Raw genomic sequence first — 19,939 nt, 5'->3', positions numbered from 1 at the left:
AATTTTGGAATTCCACAAAACCCATCCCCTTCTCCAGAAAAAGACCCTCAACAAGTAGCGCACATCAACTCTCATTTCATAAATACCATTGCTAACCTTGTTAAATCCCTACCCACCACCGAAAAAAAAACAAAAAAACAAAAGTACAACCACCACAAACTCGACTCCTAAGGATTCCAACTCACACCCCTCACACCATAATGAAATATTAAGACTACAATGACACCAATTTTCACCCTAAAACCGGTGCCCACCTCTCCTGCACTCAAGTTACTAAATAAACTGAAACTTTGCTCCTTATCTACCGATAGCCTCCACTTCGAATATATGAAACTCTGTGCAAAAGCAATAGATTACCCTGTCACTATTCAAATTAACAGATCTGAGTCCATAATCCCAGAAATCTGGAAAGTCCATTGTAACCCCTCTGCACACAAGCAGAACCACAAATGACAACTATCACCCCTTCTCCATCCTCTCTCCATTATCTAAATTTTCAGAAAAATGTATACAAAGTCAGTTACTAAAACATCTCTGTGATAATCTCTTTGCCCCTACCAAACATGTTTTTATTTGCACACAGGTGCACTCTTAACAGCTCTTATGTCCTTTACTGATGCTGTGAACAAGGCTTTGGACACTGGTCTACAAACATCAGTACTTCCAGACTTAACCAAAGCATTCAATCCAGTATCACATGCTATGCTAAACTAATTCAAAGACTTACAGCTCTAGGATGCTCTCAACAATCCCTTACGTGGTTCTCTATCTTGACAACAATCAGTTAAATGGCAAAATAAACAGTCTGGATATATAGTCAATAAAACAGGTATCCCACACAGGTAGATTCTGGGACCTTTGCTATTTAATGTGCTCATAAATGATCTTCACTTATCAAAGTTCAATCATCCAATATCCAGATGTTTCTATTATATCCTCTTCCAACAACTTCTCTGACCGCCAAAAAATAACACAAACTGCCTTAACATAGAAACATGAAAAACAACTACTATTAACAACCAGCCTCAAAGGAGTGTAACAAAATAAAACACTGTAAAAATCACCCAAAAAGAAAAATAACACTAGGAATGAAGAGAAAAAACACTTCTCTTCACAGGTTAAGCGCTTTCAAGCTTACTAAAAGGCCTTCTTCATAACAAAAAGTCACACACCAAACCCATTTTAATACCTTCTAATTAAGTGCCAACCAATCAATTAAATACTCCAATAAAAAAACTATTACTGTCAAATCCTGGTTTAAAAAAATGTTCACTTTACATAAAAATCTTATAAAAATATATATATATATATATATATATATATATATATATATATATATATATACACACACATATATATATATATATACACACGTATAGTAATACTTCACAAATATATTTATTTACACATCATAAATGCACTTCCTTTGTAAAACTACTTTATAACTGACTGCGTTTAAACCTGTTGCATTGCAAGTATTATGCAATACTTGCCACCAGAGTTGTCTATAAATTCAACTCTGCTTCCCTGCCCCCATTAAAATGGGTGGAAATACGATCCACAACAGCAAAATAAAACTTAGTTTTTCACATAAAAGACATACTATGTCTAACCAAAGCATCATCAACATTATTCTTAAGGGCATAATAATGTTCGTACATCCTGGTTTTCAACTACCTTTTAGTTTTACCTATGTAAAACACGGTGCATAATGCACACTTAGCTAAATAAATCACAACGGTGGGACTACAAGTAAAAAAAAACAGGCACCGGCCAAATTCTATCACTAACCTCAAAAAAAAAGACCCTCTTTAATGTATTTAGAAAAACTACAACTGAGGCGCTTAAAGTACCTCTGGACTCGCCCCTTTCTCCAGATTATGATCTACTTTTTCCAATAAATCATTAAAAATTTTTTGCCCTTATGTTAATAAAATGAGGTTCTGAACCCAAAACTGACGACAAATTCCTATTGGCCCCTAAAATTCTCCAACTGTTAATGTTTTTAATACCTCCACTATCAGTGGTAAATACTAGGCATACAGGTTGACCAGTCTTTTTGGTTACTAAAATTACCATCGGACATGATTTCCTGCTGTAATACATCTCTGATCACCCTAGGAGGATAAGTCCATGTCTAAACCTAAAATGTAGTTTTATTTATTTATTTATTATCATAGTATTGCCAGATTTGCCACTGGCTCTCCATTCCGTACTCATCACTGTCTTAACTTAAAGAAACTCAACTGGCTAGAACTTCCAAACCTAATACTCCTACAGCAATTAGTCATCACTTTTAAAATTCTACATTACCCCTCCAACACACCCATACTGAACAACCTCATCACACCGTATAAAAATCTTACTTCACTTCGCTCAGCCAACAAGCTTCTAGTAACTACTCTCAAATCTCATAATAAAGCAGGTGACTCCTTATTTGCAAACACTGTCGGATCATATTGGAATAAACTTCCCACAGAACTGACCTCCCTGGGCTCATGTCACCTTTTCAAAAAACAGATTAGAAATCATTTACAAAATCACTGGCTATGCCCATGCTCCAATCCCGACTGTTAACTGTTACACTACCTGATTTCATAGTTAACACTGTATATTAAATTGTATCTTGTTTTTTCTCAATGTTTGATTGTTTTTTGATTAGTGATTTTTAAACTGTAAAGTTTATAGTATGATAGTGGAGCTTTCCTCCTCAGCCCTCTACAGAAAATAGACATGTATCCAGCCAGACTAGCCCAGTAATACTGTATATTCAATTGTACTTTGCTTTTTTGTCATTGTTTGATTGTTTTTGATTAGTGATTTTTTTTAAACTGTAAAGTTATAGTATGATAGTGGAGCTTTTCTCCTCGGGCCTCTGCTGAAAATGGACATGTATCCAGCCAGACTAGCCCGGTTAACAAATGTAAAATAAATAAATAGTTCCTCTACAAACCCATCGAAGAAGTATTATTTGTGGTCAACCTTTTCAGCTTAACTAGTTGTTCTTTAACAATGTTGTCTTTCATGCAGGTGGAATGCATACTTGAATAAAAGCAGCAAACTATTACTGGCCACACTCTTATAACTAATAATGGAATCCAACTTGAAAGTATCAGCCTGTTTAAAAACTTCCAAGTCCAAAAATGGCAACCCTGGTGTCCTCACTAACATAAGAAAAAAATCAGAAAATCAGTACCACCATTCAAAACACTGATGAAAATTTTCAAACTATCCACATCCCCTCTCCAAACAAAAAACAAATGGTCAATAAAAATGATTACTCACATTCATGAAACCTGAAAGGTGGCCCAAAATCTGAGTCTCCCAATAAGTCATAACCAAATTGGCATAACTGGGTACCATTCGGGCACCCATTGCTACCTCCCTGGTTTGTAGATATTTCCCCTTCAAAAGTAAAAAACAAAATTGGTGAAAATGTGTTCAGTACTTTCTAGCATGAATTTACATTTTTTACTGTGAAGTAACATGTAACCCACCCATTCCATACCAAACTCATGCGAGATACAAGTATATAATGATTTCACAGCAAAAGTCACCAATAAACCCATTCAACCCTACTACCTTGTCCTTTATTTCAACAAAAAAAATCATAAGATTCCTTAATAAATGAAGCACTCACTTGAACTAGTTTAAGTAAGGCCCTATCTATAAACTAAGCCTTTTAGGGAGGTCGAAAATGCTTAACCTGTGGAGATTAAAGTGTATTTTTCATCATTCCTAGTAGTATTTTTCCTTTTTGGGTTATTTTTACAGTGAAACAAAAACTTGGCTAAATAACGCACAACGTCTAAATCCTAAAAATTCAAAGCTACTACTTTTCTCATCTAAACCATCTCTATATGGCTTTATAAAATTTTCTCTCAAACAGGACAAAAATTGAAATGGTCAGCAAAATTACTAGGCGTCACTATCTATGACAAATTATCTTATGAGCAACATATTCTAAACAATAAAAAAAAAACACTTCAAACTAGGCAAACTCTATAGAAGGAAGTCGTACAAGGACAAACTTACAAAAATAAAGCTGGCAAACACCCTCCTCCTTCCATCCCTTCTACACAGTTCCTCCATTTTCACTTATGTACACACACCCCTAAGCAACAAAAGTACAGTTTTGTACCTACCATAAATGTAGATGTCCGATAGGTATGCATCTGCAGTCCTTACATATGGGTTGTCCTGCCTCAGGCAGCCCTTCGGTCGGCCGGATTCCAAAGTCTGGGTCCGGCGTCGGCTGATTTCGCCCTTTTCCCCAACGTCAGAGCGCCTGGGGTATAAAAACGTCAGCAGACGCCATCTTCCTCAGTTTTTCTTGCCCCAGATGCCAGGTGCCCTCTAAATAAGGCTATATTTTGGAGAAAAGAATAAATTCCAAACATGCACAGCAATCAAAAACAAATACACCATAAAAGATAACCCCAGCTAGCTAAAAAAGAGGGATAGGAACCCAAAGGTTACCACAGAGGGGTAGGAGGGAGGGTAAACCTGACTGCAGATGCATACCTATCGGACATCTACATTTATGGTAGGTACAAAACTGTACTATGTCCTTCAAGGATGCATCTGCAGTCCTTACATATGGGTAGAATACCATAGCCAAGCTAAGAAAAGGATGGTGTACCTATCATGCCCTGCAGGACTGCAGTAGCAAAGCCTGCTCTGGATCTGGAATATAAAGGCAAATTGTAATGTTTGGAAAATGTATGCACAGAGCTCCATGTAGCAGCTTCTAAAATGTCCTTTGTAGCCACCCCTCTTAAAAAGGATATGGAGGTGGCTGTTGCTCTGGTGGAATGAGGTCTGATGCTAGTTGGCACAGCTTTTCCATGAAAAGAGTAGCAGAATTGAATGCAGTTTCTTATCCATTTTGAAATTGTTCGTTTGGAAATTGCTTTTCCTTGTACACCAGTATCATATGCTACAAACAGTTGGTCAGTTTTTCTGTAATACTTAGTTCTGTCCAAGTAGCAGCGCAACTGTCTGTGAATGTCCAGGGTGTGCAGAAGTTTCTCTCCTTTATTTTGTGGATTTGGAAAGAAAGTAGGCAGGTGGATAGCTTGGTTCAGCGATACCCTGGATACCACCTTTGGCATGAACGAAGGATTTGTCCTCAAAGAGACTCTATCTTGATGGAAAATTAGGAATGGTTGTGCTGCCATGAGGGCCTGTAACTCAGATACTCTTCTTGCTGAGGTTATGGCCAGAAGGAAGGCATTCTTCCAAGACAGGAATTGTAATTCTGAAGATGCTGCTGGTTCAAAGGGAGGTAGAGTTAATTTTTCCAGCATGAAGTTAAGGTCCCATGAAGGCACTGGTGGTTTCCTTGGGGGGGGGGGGGTTGATGTTTTTATCCCTCTTAGGAACTGCCTTAGCAGAGGATGAGAAAATACAGGTGGTTCAGTGTTGTACTCTGCTGAAATAGCTGAAGCATGAATTTTTTATGGATGAATAAGAAAGGCCGTTATGGAGCATTTCAGCCAAGTATTCGAGGATATGTGGAATGCTCATCACTGTCGGATCCTGACCCTTTGTGGTGCTCCAGGTTCGAAATCTTTTCCATTTTGCTGAATATGCCTTTCTTGTGGAAGGCCGCCGAGCTTCCATGATGATATCCCTTACCCTCTTGGATAGTTTTTCCTGGCAAGGAGTCAAGGTATTTTCCAGGCTGTCAGCTGCAAGGTTTTTAGGCTGGAGTGCAGAGTTTTGTAATTGTGCTGTGTCAGAAGGAGTGGCCATTGTGGTAGAGGCCACGGTTTTGTGCGTGTCATGCTCTTTAACAGTGGGTACCAGTGTTGTCTTGGCCAGTCCGGCGCTATTAGAATCACTTTTGGTTGCTCTGCCCTGATCTTCAGTAAGACCTTGGTCATTAGCGGAAGTGGTGGGAATGCATAGACTGTTAAGAGCATTCCAGCTGAAGGAGATGGCGTCCACTCTCCATGCTTGAGGATGGTATGTCCTTGTGCAGAATTTCTTCAGGTGATGATTGTTGGGGGAGGCAAAACGATCCATGTCCGGCCTTCCCCATAATTGCACTATCCGAAGAAAAATGTCTGGATGCAACATCCATTCGTGTGGATCCATGGTGTTTCTGCTTAGGCTGTCCGCCAGTACATTGTCCTTTCCTGGTACGAACTGGGAATGCAACTCTATATTGAGTTTTAGGGAAAGTTCACAAAGATTCATTGCCAGCCTGCAAAGAGGGTAGGAATGGGTACCTCCTTGCTTGTTTATGTACCACATAACTGTGGTATTGTCTGTCTATTAGCAGGTGACCTTGATGCAGGAAATGTTCGAAGGCCTCGACTGAATGTATCACTGCCAGCATTTCCTTTTGGTTGATGTGAAGGTGCAATTCCTTGTGTGTCCATTGCCCTTGAACACATCTGTCCTTCATGTGTGCTCCCCATCCATGGTCTGAGGCGTCTGTAGTAATGGTTTGGCTGATATGTGGCTTGCTGAAAGGCAGGCCCATGTTTGACTGGCTTGCTTGTGCCCACCACATAAATTCCTTTTGAAGGCATGGAATGAGGGGGAGCAAAGTTTCTAGGCTGTGACTGTGTTGAGACCATAAAACTCCTTAGGTACCTTGTAGTTTCCTCATATGCAGCCTTGCTTGTGGAATCAGAAGAATGCAAGATGCCATGTAACCCAGGGCCTGCAGGATTTTTCTTGCAGTCAGCTGGGTTTGTGCTGTCAGATTTCTGAAGTAATCCGGTAATTGTTCTTGTTTTTCTTCTGTGAGAAAGGCCATTTGGGTGTTTGTATCCAGCTTTGCACCCAGAAAAATAATTCTTTGGGATGGAACTAGTCTTGATTTCTGAATGTTGACTGTGTATCCCAAGGCCTGTAGTAGGCGGATGGCATAGTCCAAGTGTTTTACCAATGTCTGTTGGCTGTCCGCTTGTATAAGGCAGTCGTCCAGGTATGGGTATATTTGAATCCCCTGAAGTCTGCAATGTGCAATAACTGATGCCAGGCATTTCGTGAATACTCTGGGCGCAGTAGATAAGCCAAAGGGCAATGCTGAGAATTGATAATTCTCTGAACCTGCAAGAAATCTGAGGTGTCTTCTGCAACTTTGTCTGATAGGGACATGCAGGTATGCCTCATGCCTCCTTGAGGTCTAGAGTTACCAGCAAGGACCCCTTGCCCAGCATGGGAAGGAGTTGCTGTAAGGTCAGCATTTTGAATTTTGGCACGATGAGATAAGTATTCAGTGCGGACAAGTCCAGGATAGGCCTCCATTGCTTTTCTTTTCTTGGAACAAGGAATAGTCTGGAATAAAATCCTTGGCCTTGTTCTGTGTAAGGAACCTTCTCTATTGCCTTCATTTGAAGTAATTTGGAAATTTGCTTGAAAGCCTCTGCCCTTTGATTTGGTGGCAGGTTTGGCATGCCTTGTCATTTTGGTAATGTATGAAAATGGAATCTGTATCCTTTGTCTATTATTTGCAGTATCCATTTGTCCTTTGTAATACTGTGCCAATTTTCTGAGAATAAAGATAGCTTTCCACCCAAAGGTGCGCCCAAAGGTGCTTCCAATTGAGCCCTGGTTGGCGGAGTCAAAGTCAAGTCATTGAGTCTGTCCTTGTGCAGTAGTTGTAGGTCCTGCACTACCTCTCTGGTTAGGAGGCTGCCATTGACGTGCTCTGTAGGAGCCTCGGGCTTGCCCCCTACCTCTGGCACGCCTGTTTTTGCCTCTTTGAAATCTGTCTGTGTCTGGAAAGGACCAATTCTTAGAAGGCCAATTTCTGCTGAATCTTGGTGGTTGGACCTGGAGAAAAATCTTTTACTGTTTGTACTGACTTAGCCTTTTCCTCAAATTTCTTTAAGACCTCTTGAGCCGTGGAACCAAATAACTTGTTTTTCCAGAGGTGCATCCAGAAGCTTTGCTTTAACATGATCTGGCAGTTTGTTCCTTCAGCCAAGCATGTCTACGTATGACTGCACCTGTCATTGCTGACCTACATGAAGCTTCTAATGCATCATAACCACACTGTAAGAAATGGTTGCTAACCTGCTGGGAGTTATGCACCAGAAGCGCCTTGCGGTCTAGGGGTTCAGGCGAGGTTAGTTTATTATGCAATTCATCTAACAGATACTCTTGATACTGTATCATATGGAACTGACAATTTAATGCTCTCATATAAAGTGTGAAGTATACACTTTTTTACCCCATCTCTCTAAAGCCCTGGATTCCCTTTCAGAAGGAAGTGGGTTTTTGGCAGTGGTGGTAGTAACCCTTTAGGGCCCTGAGAAATAGTTTCAGGGTCAGCAGAGTGGCCCTTGTAAAGGTATAGATGCGAGTCCGGGACCCTGTAGTACCTGTCAGGTTTGACAGGTGCCGGAGGAAGGGAGTCAGGAGAAATACTAGACTCAGAATACACATCCTCTATAACCTTCAAAACTGGAGGAATAGCCAAAGGTCTATGCTGAGGTAAATGTAAAAAGGTCCGTAACCTCTTCCTGGAATCAGAGAATTCCTGGCCTTGCCATTTAAAATGCTCTCTCATGGAGTGAAGGGTCTCCCCAAAGGAAAACTCTTCAGGGGGGGATGCTGAGGGAATAGATTCCTCTGCATCAGAATCCTAGTCGGCCGGAAGGGCCTCCTCCATGTAGTCTGAAAGGACAGAGTCATCTGGGGCCTCATCAGAAGACTGGGGATCTGTCTGCTCAACCCTGCGCCTTTTGCCTGGAGGTGGTTGAGAGCCCCTGTCTGGATGTGGTTGAGAGCCCCTTATTAGGGTAATAAGATCTTCAGCCAAACTTAAAATTTGTGAACCGGTAGTGGATCCCTGAGGTATAGCCTTGGGAGGGAGAGATTTTGGCTGTTTAGCAACTTTAGCCCGAGTAAAGGCCTTAATGGACATGGATACAGGAGGCCTGGCTGCCCCACGTGCTGGAGTAGTTTTACCAAGAGAAATGGTGTCAGATATTTCCTGAGCGGCGGTTTCAGTACGAAATTCTATGACAGACTCAGCGATGGCCTCCAGTACCGAATTTACTGGTTGTGCGGTGTCGTCGGTCTGAAGCGGTAGAGATTCAGCTTCAGTAGAGACCGAAACACTCGCAGTAGGCCTAGGCGCAGAGTCGGCCGAAACCACGGACCGCGTGTGTTGGTCCTTATCCTTACGTTTTTTGGGCAAACGGGCTGTCGGAAGCTCCGACGGCATGATATAACTGAAACTTTCCCAAAAAAACTCCTCTGCAAACTCTGCCCGACGCCTAAGAGTGCATCTATTGAAAGAAGCACAGGCAGAACAGGCCGAGACGTCGTGGTCTGGGCCTAGGCAAGGTAAGCAGTAAGAATGGAAATCCTTATGAGGTATTTGTTTCCCACAAGATAAACAATTATTAACTTTAACCGTTTGATCTGACATCGGCTGAGGCAAGAAAGAGTCCCCAACGGGGTACTTAGCTTTTTTGAAGACTTCGGTAGCTGAAATCACAGGAGCTGGCCGACCGGCACTTGCCGCGCGGCGCCCGAAGCAGAAGCAGTTCGCAAGAAAGACCGAGGAAGATGGCGTTGGCTGACGTTTTTATACCCCAGGTGCTCTGACGTCGGGGAAAAGGGCGACATCAGCCGATGCCGGACCCAGACTTTGGAATCCGGCCGACCGAAGGGCTGCCTGAGGCAGGACAACCCATATGTAAGGACTGCAGATGCATCCTTGAAGGACATCTATGATAATGCTACCATAAAATAGCAAAATTTGCCACTGCACTACCATATAAAACTCACCATTGTCTAGCCATTAAGGAATTTAACTGGCTTGAATCCCCCCCCCCCCAATTTCCTTCACTACACCCAACTAACATTAGCTCATAAAACTAATATACAACAAAGATAACTACCCCTTCTCTCCTTTCCATCCTTCACCCCCCCCCCCTCTAGAAACCTTCCATTTACTAAGAAACTCCTCCTAAGTTTCCAAATCCAATAAAAAGGGCAGGACAAAACCTGTATGCACACACTATTTCTATGCTTGGAACACCCTACCTCCCACTATTAAACTTTAAATTCACATCAAAACATTTTCTTAATAAATTATGCCCCTGCTTTCAAAAGTGTAGACCACCTTAAGCTATGTCCATCACAAGAAAATAGTATGTCTCCTATCAATGTCAATAAAATGTTTCCCTGTGAATATGATCTTAATTATGGATTTTACTCAATTTCATTATCTTGCCTTAAAGGGCCATTATGCTGACATGCACCATAATTTGTATAAATAAAATATGCTCAATACCAAACCTAAATAAGTTATGAAAATCTTTGCACACCATATCTTTAATCTTTAGAAAATCACCTAGGCCACAAAACTGTAAAGAAACTTTCTTGATGTATTTGTATTGAAACTTTATATGTTCCTGTATATATAATATTGTCTTAAATACTTTGTGGATGTGTACACTATTAATCTTTGGAAAATCTCATAGGCCACAGAACTGTAAAAACAACAAAACACACATGTCACATTGGAACTTTGAATGCAGCTGTATAATTGTGTCTTGTATACTTTTTGATGTGTAATTGGAGCTTTTCTTCCCAAGCCTCCATTGAAAATAGGTTCTGGACCCAGTGGATTTTCCAGTCAACAAATGTCAATAAAATAAGTACATCTACAGAATACTCCAAACTCTTTCTGGTTTGGTGGGACCTCTTGAAAGGCTTGTTTGAAGCAGCTGAGAAACTGAGCAATGTCATTCATCTGACAGTACATCTGGAAAGGTCAGGGACAAAAGTTTTGGAAATCTCATGAGATTATTCAGCCTCTGGATATTATGCTCCTCACCCATTGTTCTGTGTGATGGCCATCTATGAAACCAGGTGAAAAGGACAGTAGAACTCCTAATGCCTCCAGACAGGAGCAGTTAAGGCCATGCCTTCAGGAATGCTTAGATTCACTCCTACAGTAAGGGTCTCAGAATCCCTGATTTTGTACACCTCCTGTACCCCTGTGATGGCAGCGCTTAAGGGGACCCCCTCTAGCATAGTTTCCCTTCTTGGAAAAGGAGGCAAAAGAGAAAGGTCTGTGACTTTTTAAAACAGACACTTCAGTTCGCAGAAAAGGAACTTTAAGGGGCTTCAAAGTGCACTCTTAATCCAGAGTGTTTTTCCTTCCTGATCACTTTTCAAAAGCTTCTATTCAACCATCAGTCCAAAAAGGGAAGACCAATCATAAGGGGTGTTAAAGGAAAACAAAGTTGTCCGTGAAGTTGCACAGATGAAAGCAGGCATTGTGTCTCATGGTTATACCTGCACAATCACTGCCTTAACTGATCCATCAAGCAACAGTACGAGGCAACTTCATGAAGATATTAGAAATGGTAAGCACAGCAGTTGTCAAACCAGGTTTACGACCATCAGAGAAGCACAGTTTCGCAAAGAGTCTAGAGAATGTCCTGCTAGATTTCTTTGGAACTTTGTCATTTACATTAGGTAGTCTATTGGGCAGAACAGAGAAGTGCTCAAGGAGTAAACACCACTTCCCAGTGTTGTCAGGTCCATCAACCTGGACTCAGAGGTGGAATCCTTGTTAGGCATACTGCCACTCACCAGAAAGTATTATTTGGTGGTTGCTGCCACTGTAATAGAACCTACCAAACGGCCTATGCTCCACTGAGGTTCATCATTAGTAGATCACAAAATCTTATTAGGCTTTCTGGGTATACATTCAACTGCAAACCATTCCCACCATGCACTCTCCATGTCTACCTCCATTATATGATCAGCAGGAGGTACAATCCAGCAAGTAGAAAAGAACCAAATGCCTCACAGAGTACCTTATTACCAGAGAAGAGAGGAATTGGTGGACCCAGTACCCTTCTGGCACATTAACATATCATAAAACCTGGTGTCGTCAAGACAGGACTGTGGGGAACTTTCCCCCTCAATGTCTGCAAGTGTTAACAGACTCTGAAGGAATCCAAGTGCCTTCTCTTGCACGTGTGCTCTTTGGAAAGCTCAGAAGAGTAGCCTTCCAAAGCTTCCAAAGTGCCTTAAGGTCCCTGACAAACAGAGGATTTGAAACATTCAAATCTGCTCTCCCCTTGGGGCCAAGGGTGAGGAATCAAGGCCACAGACTGAATGGTGTTGAGGTGGAGTACAAAAACCTTTGCAACACCTCTTATCTGTTCTGATGGATGGGCAATAATCTTCTTAAAAAAAACAAAGTAGAATCTGATGGCACTGTGGACAACCATTACTGGTACGATCTCCCACCCAGCCAAGTGGACATCAACAGCACAAGCAGACAGTCAAAGCCAAAAGTCTGAAAAGCTCCTATACATACATCAGTGCCAATACATCAAACACTGAAGACCCTGACATTGAGAATGGCACAGAATGTGTCAGCACAAAGGATGGAGCAGAAAACTTTGATTCAAGGGGTCAGCAACACAACAGAACCAGAGCAGAGGGTGACAGATTCTGGGGGATTGGTGCCAATGGATATTAACCAACCAGTACTGAAACAGGACACACCAGGATAGCCAACAGCTCAGACCAAAAGACCTGGCTGGCAAAAAACTGTCATGCTTGGAAGTCCTAGGAACAACCCAATCCAAGCCATGACAGGGATGGGATGACACCCACATTAGTCTGGGACTTGATGAAGACCCTCATCATGCAATCCCAGTCAATGTCAAAAACACTTGACAGATATGGTAGACCAAAGGAAGAAGGTGAAAGGAGGGTGTGGCCTAAGATATTTGGCAAAGTCTCTCTCTTGGAAAGAGACTACTGGCAGACTTTCTGGGAGAACAGGATCATAATGGTCTCGAACAGACAGGACCAATGTAGGCAAAGTTGGTGGAGCCAAAGTATTTGGAATAAGAGCCACCTGTACTGGAGTCAAGTCTCGGAATCTTTAAAAGAGGGAAAACAAGACTGGCAGGCCATCACCCAACCATCCTGTCCTCTTTCTTTATCCTTTCTATTCCTTGCATACCATAAAGAAAGCAAAACTCCTTTCAATATTGCTTTGTTTTTATGTTTTTGCAAACAGTATGGCCTGAAGGCTTTAAATACGTCACAAGAGTTAATTAAGTGCTTCTGCCCCATTCACAATTCATGAGTAAAATGTGGATGGATCTTGTGGCCACAATGGCCACACTTCCTGAAGCTTGCTGTCTTATCCATTGCTCATTCCAAGAAAGAAAAAAAAAAAAAAGTTTCAAATCAAATAGTATAATTTTACTTCCTAAATGACAGCAACAACTGTATAAAGGAAAAACAGAGTCAACAAAAAGCATGACAAGGCCCAACTCACCCAGTCGAGGAGGGGAGGATAATAAAAAATATTAACAAGGCAATTAAAAAAAAAAAGTAACACAAAATGTGAAAAAAAAAAAACACTGCTCCAACGTTGTATGAAATGAAGTGCTTAAGAGCTTGGAGGGTTATGTCTAGTTGCTTAGGTGGTGACCGAGATCCAAAAACTACAGGAGAAGACAGCTGCATTACAGGAAAAGGGAAGTAGCTTAACATTTTTGAGCCGATAAGACAGATCTGCCTAACAGCAAACATTCCCACAAGTTGAAGTCAATGAATGGGATAATGCAAAATCAATATTTACATATGTATTATACAAATACAGCTATAGCACAATTTTAAAATAGCTTCTAGTCATAGTACTATACACCCACTCTGTAAACATAATGCATTTCTGTTAATTTTTTTTTAAATAAAACTTAAGCCAATTAAAATCAGAACAAAGCTATCATACATAAGAAAGTCAACCTGTAAGGTGGTCTGCGTTTCTCGCCTGCAAAATGAAACAAATCATCTCTGAAGAACTTTGGTACTTCATAATCCTCCAAAAGTTTCTTTCGTTTGGGATGTTCCCCAAAACTGCTGTCAAAGATGTACAAAGGGCTGTCATCTCGTGTGGTTTCTATATATTCAATATAATATTTCATTTTCATCTTCACAGAATAGCCATCATTATCTTCTCCACATTTAAATTTCTGATTTCTGTATTTACGCTTTAAACGATCTAATGTCCATTTCTCATTTGCAGCCCAACCCACTTGCAAATTTATCAGCACCACAGGCTTGTAGGGCTTCTCATACTTCTCTATGAAGTCTTCCACTGAGATGTCACACGCCTCAACTCTCTCTACATTGTCCTACAAAGTTTAAAAAAAGTCACATCAGTGACATTCTAGCATCATTCTCGTGTCTTATCTGCAAGTAACCTGAAGTCAACTACAAAATCCATTTCATAAGAAAGGACAGTAATAAAAAAAATGCAACATATCTTTAAAAAGTAGTACTTACAGATTAGGTATTTCTGCCAATTGGTAATTTCAAAGACCAGTTAGTTTTGCACAATACTCTTCTTATTCTCAGTAAAGCTAATTCCATGACAATGTACAGACTTCTGTTTAGGTAGTTGAGATTTCCAACCGTACTTACTACCAGTGGTGCAGGCTTTTAAAGTAACATGGAGGAGGAGGAGGAGAAGAAGAAGAGCACACCTCGGAATGCACACTCCAATCAAGCTCCTCATGGAGACCAAGCAGTTAACTGAAGGGTATGCCTCAAATGGGCAAAGTATTTGCAAGCTTACATCACTCAAGAGTGATGGCCTGAAAAAAATGCACATTGTATGCCAATTCTATAGGTATCACTTAGCATATACAGGAAAATGGGACGGTTATGTTAGAAAAAAATACATCTAAATGCTCAACGCACATCTCAAAGGGAATTAACAGGCAGTAGGACTCATGCACAGGAAGGAGTATAAACAAAAATTAAAGCTACTGAAAGTGTTCATATAGCAGGTCCCCTAGATCTGCTTAAACTACATGTACAGTTGAGCATAAAGCAACCAAAAAACAATACAATAAAACCAGTAGAACCATGACAGGTCACATGGATGGCATACTTATATGTACTTATTCCTGCAATAGTGTTTGTATCTGTTTAATTTACTATTTTCCCTATGCTATGTTCCCTATGCTAAACTACTAGGAGTCCTCATTGACGATCAGCTAAAGTTTGATGACCACTTACAAGTAAATATTAAAAACACACAAGAAAATTGGCATGCTTTACCGCCACAATCATTACATCTCTCCCTCCACCAGGCTCATCCTAGCCAACACATATCTTATCCCATCCTTCCTACATGTTGCCTCTATCCTCACTAACCTACAATCTTCCCTCAAAACAAAACTCTCCTCTTGCTACAACAAAATATCAAAATTTGCAGCAGGCCACGGATCCACATCTCACCATTGCATTGCCCTACATCAACTGAATTGGCTTGAGCTGCCCAATTTCCCCATCTACACTCAACTTGTCCAAGTACCCAAACTTATTTTTAGCCCCTCTCTCTCTCCCCCCTTGCCTTCCTCCTTTAAAATGCATCGACCTGATAGACTTCTCATATTTAATTCCCAAAATCTAGTTGAACTATATAAACCTGTCTACCCAGCAGGCAAACATTTAATGTCCTTCTCTCTTGCATGTCAGTGGAATTCACTCCTACCTCTCATCCGTACCACCAGCAGCCTCACTTTTATGTGCTGCAGGAATTAGCAATTAAGTTATAAATTGTTTTAACTTAGACAACATCTAAGAACTTGACTGTTTGAAGAAATTTCTGCTTTGCACTGTACCAATTTGTTCCTTTTAAAGTCTATTTTACTTTGTGTACTTTGTATTTCTTCCAACTCACTCATGTTATAAATCTGCATTTTGTATTTTTCTGGAGCTTTTCTCCCCAGGACTCCACTAAAAACCGGCTCCTCATGACCCAATGGACTATCCTGGCAAACAAACTGCAAAGAAAATAAAATAAATATTTTCAAACATACAATTCATTTTCATTTTTCTAAAAGTTTAGATTTTTCTATATTGTATTTTAACTAATTTATTTGTGATACTTGTTTGTTACTATAATGTCTGAACAATACTTAGTTCTCAAGCACGACTGTAATACATTGGCAGTAATCTAAGGTCCAAGAAGTTCCTCTGCAACAGCAGGAGAGAATGAAATGTAGCAACTTTCCCAGCTAACAGCAAGAATATCTCAATATTAAATGCTAATCTGAACTGCACTGCAAGTAAAACAAAGTTATGCACTTACCATAACGTTCCACCAGTGTTTTCTATTTTTATTCTCTCTCAACTGATGGGTTCGGATCAGATCCCTCGCATCCAACTCAGCCATTGCTAAAGCTCATGGCAATCAAAAACTCTCGAGCTTCTCCCTTACCCATAATGCACCAACAGCAAGTTACCGCAGACCTTGTTTGCTGATTTTTGCAAAAAAGAAATATTTACTATGCAGAGATAAAGGATGCGAACAAACACATGCAGGCAATACATAAAAAGACTATATCTGGAGTTAAATACAAAGACAGTGATGTCCCCTGAACTCATTCTTCCAGATGTCTGCAAATGATGGGAGTTGAGGAAGAATGAAAATGGTCAACAGAGATGGAATGTTATGCTAAGTACGTAGCTTCATCTGATGATGTGAATTTTCATTCTATCCTCAACTGATGGGACAGAGCCCCCAGCTACCTAAAATCTTGTGTGGACTCGAGGAAGGATGTTCCTGAGCACAGCTGAACCAAATGATGCTCTACTGCTGGAGAACAGATCCAATTTGTAATGACTGACAAAGGTATGTTGAGTAGCCCAAGTAGCTGCTGCGCTTGTGTCATTCAAGGACATCTTTGGAAAGAAAAAGTTAAGACGTTGCCATGGACGTAGTTGAATGAGTTCTTATTGGTTGCGGTAAGCTAACATCCAATTTTTATATATAAAAAAGAAGTTATGTCTTACCATAAATGTTCCATCTGTCTTGTTCATCATCTTCCAGTCATCACTAATGGGTTCGGTTCCATGCCCTCGGAACAGAGTGTCTAATACCAAGCTCGCGTACACCAAAAACTCTCGAGCTCAGCTGCAACCCCACAAGGCCCTTCTCCCAGTTACATTAGATCGAGTTTGCATTCAACATATAGAGGAAAAGCAAGGGCCATTTCTGCGCAGAAACCCTGAAACAACACAAGGACCCAGAAGATCCACCAGGAGCCTTTGGCGGGGGATGGAGGGAGTGTGTGATGACTGAAGATCAACAGCACAGATGTAACGTTATGGTAAGACTATTTCTTTATCTGATGTTAATCTTCCCATTCATCGCTGATGGGACAGAATCCTAAGCTACTTAAAAACCTGGGTGGCTCTTATGGAAGAATATTCCTGAGAACCACTGAGCCGAATGCTGTTCTTCCCCTGGAGACTAAATCCAATTCGTAACGTTTGATGAAAGTATGGGGTTTAGCCCAAATGGCTGCTGCGCAAATGTCGTCCATAGAAGCACTGGAGTGAAAAGCAACATAAGTTGCCATGGTTCTTGTTGAATGAGCTTTAATATTAACAGGTTTAGATTAATTTGCCAGGGAGTATGAAAAAGTAATACAATCTCTGAGCCATTTTGATACGGCACATCCCATTTCTGGGTCAGAAAGGGAGATAAAAAGTTGATCCGACCTGCAGAAAGATTTAGTCCTGTCCAAGTAAAAACGTAGTTGTCTATGTACATCCAATGAATGCAGACAGTATTTTCCCTTACTGGAATAGTTTGGAAAAAAAACATAGGGAGCTCAATGAACTGGTTAACAGAGAAGTCAGACGCCACTTTGGGGAGAAAAGATGCATTAGTATGAAGAGATACTCTGTCTTTATGGAAGATTAGATACAGACTCTATGCATAAGGCTTGTAATTCTGATATCTGTCTAGCTGATGTGACCGCTACCAAAAACAGATTTTCATGAAAGGAATTTAAGGTTACATGTCACAGCAGGCTCAAAAGGAGGTAGAGAGAGAGATTCCATGTCTCTACAGGCTGCCTGATTGGGGGTCTACTATAGAAAACTCCTTTGAGAAAGGTCTTGCAAAGGTGGGTGGAGATGAGAGGAACGCCATCTGAACAGTTATGAAAATTGGAGATAGCTGCTAAGTGGACTCAAATAGTAGAAGCTGACGCACCATTGTCAAACAACTACAAAAGGTATTGAAGTAGAACAGCTGCAGGAGTTGAAAACGGATCTAGAATCTGATTATTAGACCAGGTAGTGAACCTTTTCCACTTCTCTGTAGAGTTTCCTATTAGATGGTTTATGGGAGGCCAGAATAATATCTTAAACAGGTGAGGAAAGGGTTTTCTGCCTGGCAACTAACGGAAGTGGAGAAACCAAGCTGTCAGCTTGAGGGTGGACAGATTTCGGGGAGTCAACCCTTGGGGGTGAAAGATTAGGTCCCGAGTGCTCAGGATCCATGGAGGTTGTAATAGGTGAGGCCGGAGGAAGGGGAACCATACTTGCAGGGGCCAAAAGGGGGCAATAAGGATCACTTTGTATCTCAACCGAATTGCTTTCTTTAAAAATAGGGGTATCAAATTTATTGGAGGATAGACCTGCAGGCCAATTTTGAGTCAAGGCATCTCTCGGTGACTCCCCGTCTGGGAAAAGAGGGCAAAGAAGCTGCTGCATTTGTTGTTTGAAGAGGAAGCAAAAAGATCGCAGCAATGCTGGCCCCAACGGCTGAAAATGTCTGCCGTCAAGTACAGGTTGAGAGACAACTCGTGTGGAAGGAGGATGCATTTGCTCAGTCTGTCCGCAATCACATTGGAGCTCCCGTTGCTATAAGAAAGCAGTTGGAAGCTATCGCCCAATGCCAAATTCTCATGGCCTCTCAACACACTGGGTAGAATTTGGTCCCTCCTTGTTTACGCACTTAACTACAGACATTGTCTGACTGAATTGCAATCATTCCCGATGGAAGGAGCTGATGAAGTGCCTGCAATGCCAACAACACCGCTCTCAACTCCAGAACGTTGATATGCAAGTTGGCCTCCAAACTGGACCATGTACCTTGGACGGTCTTTCCCTGAAAATGGCCCCCGTCCACCCCATCAGGGCAGCGTCCGTGGTCACCGTGATGTTGGGTTGAGGGGTCTGGAAGGGGTGACACCAAAGACTTTCACCTGCCCTCATCCACCAAAGAAATTTTGCTTGCAGGAATTGGTGATGAGGATCTGTGAGTTTAGAGGATGAAGATTGGGACACACACTGGGACATTAGGAGCCATTGTAACAGTCTCACATGCAATCTTGCCAGAGGAACAAATCGGGATGGCTGCCACCATAGACCCCAGAGCCTGTAGAACTCCCCTTGCTGACACTTATATCACTTGTACTTGTAATCTTAACCTCTGAAGCCTGTGAGGTGGAAGAGAGACCTGGCTTGTTTGAGTATTGAATACTGCTCCAACAAATTCCAACTGCTGGGTAGGATGAAGATTGGATTTTTCCCAGTGGACTGCGATGCCTAGAAACTTCGCCAGTACGAGTGGGTAGCGGAGGGCCATGATCAGTACGCGCTTGGTGGGGGCGGAGAGGAGCCAATTATCTAAATATGGAAACACCTGGAATCCCTTAAGTCTTAGATGAGCTGTTACCACTGCTAGGCATTTCGCGAACACTCTGGGGACCATCAAGAGACTGAATGGCAGGGCTCTGAATTGGTAATGACTGGCTCCCAGCCGGAAGCGAAACCGACTCCTGGAGTGCTTGTCCACTTTGACGTGGTAATACGCATCCCAGAGGTCTATCGAGCACATCCAAACACCCTCCCGAAGAAAACGGGAGAATGGAGTGTATCGTGACCATGTGGAATTTGGTTTCAACCACTGATTTGTTTAGTTGGCCGAGATCCAAAATGGGTCTCCAGTCCCCGGTCTTTTTTGGCACCAAAAAGAATCCAGAGTAGAAACCAGATCACACTGGTCTGGGGGAACTGGTTTGATGACTCATTTTTGACAGAGTTCTCATCTCTGAAACAGCCCTTTCCCTCTGACTGGGTGGAACATCAGGAAGGCATTTTGAAGGTCTTG

General features: G+C 41.5%; 1 protein-coding gene across 1 annotated transcript in view; it reads right to left on the bottom strand.

Annotated features, from left to right (window-relative positions):
- LOC122816294 (bifunctional arginine demethylase and lysyl-hydroxylase JMJD6-like) overlaps positions 1 to 19,939 on the bottom strand; it is a 358,312-nt gene that overhangs the window by 244,030 nt on the left and 94,343 nt on the right. The window contains exon 2 of the mRNA XM_044089028.1: positions 13,765 to 14,153. Coding sequence (XP_043944963.1) covers positions 13,765 to 14,153 — 389 coding nt within the window. The remainder of the gene's footprint in view (positions 1 to 13,764; positions 14,154 to 19,939) is intronic.

The sequence above is a fragment of the Protopterus annectens genome, chromosome 12.part0, assembly GCF_019279795.1.
Source record: "Protopterus annectens isolate FY-2018-M chromosome 12.part0, PAN1.0, whole genome shotgun sequence".
In the NCBI taxonomy this organism is placed as follows: domain Eukaryota; kingdom Metazoa; phylum Chordata; order Ceratodontiformes; family Protopteridae; genus Protopterus; species Protopterus annectens.
The sequence above is the reverse complement of the archived record's forward strand: the minus strand, read 5'-3'. Positions and strand labels throughout refer to the sequence as shown.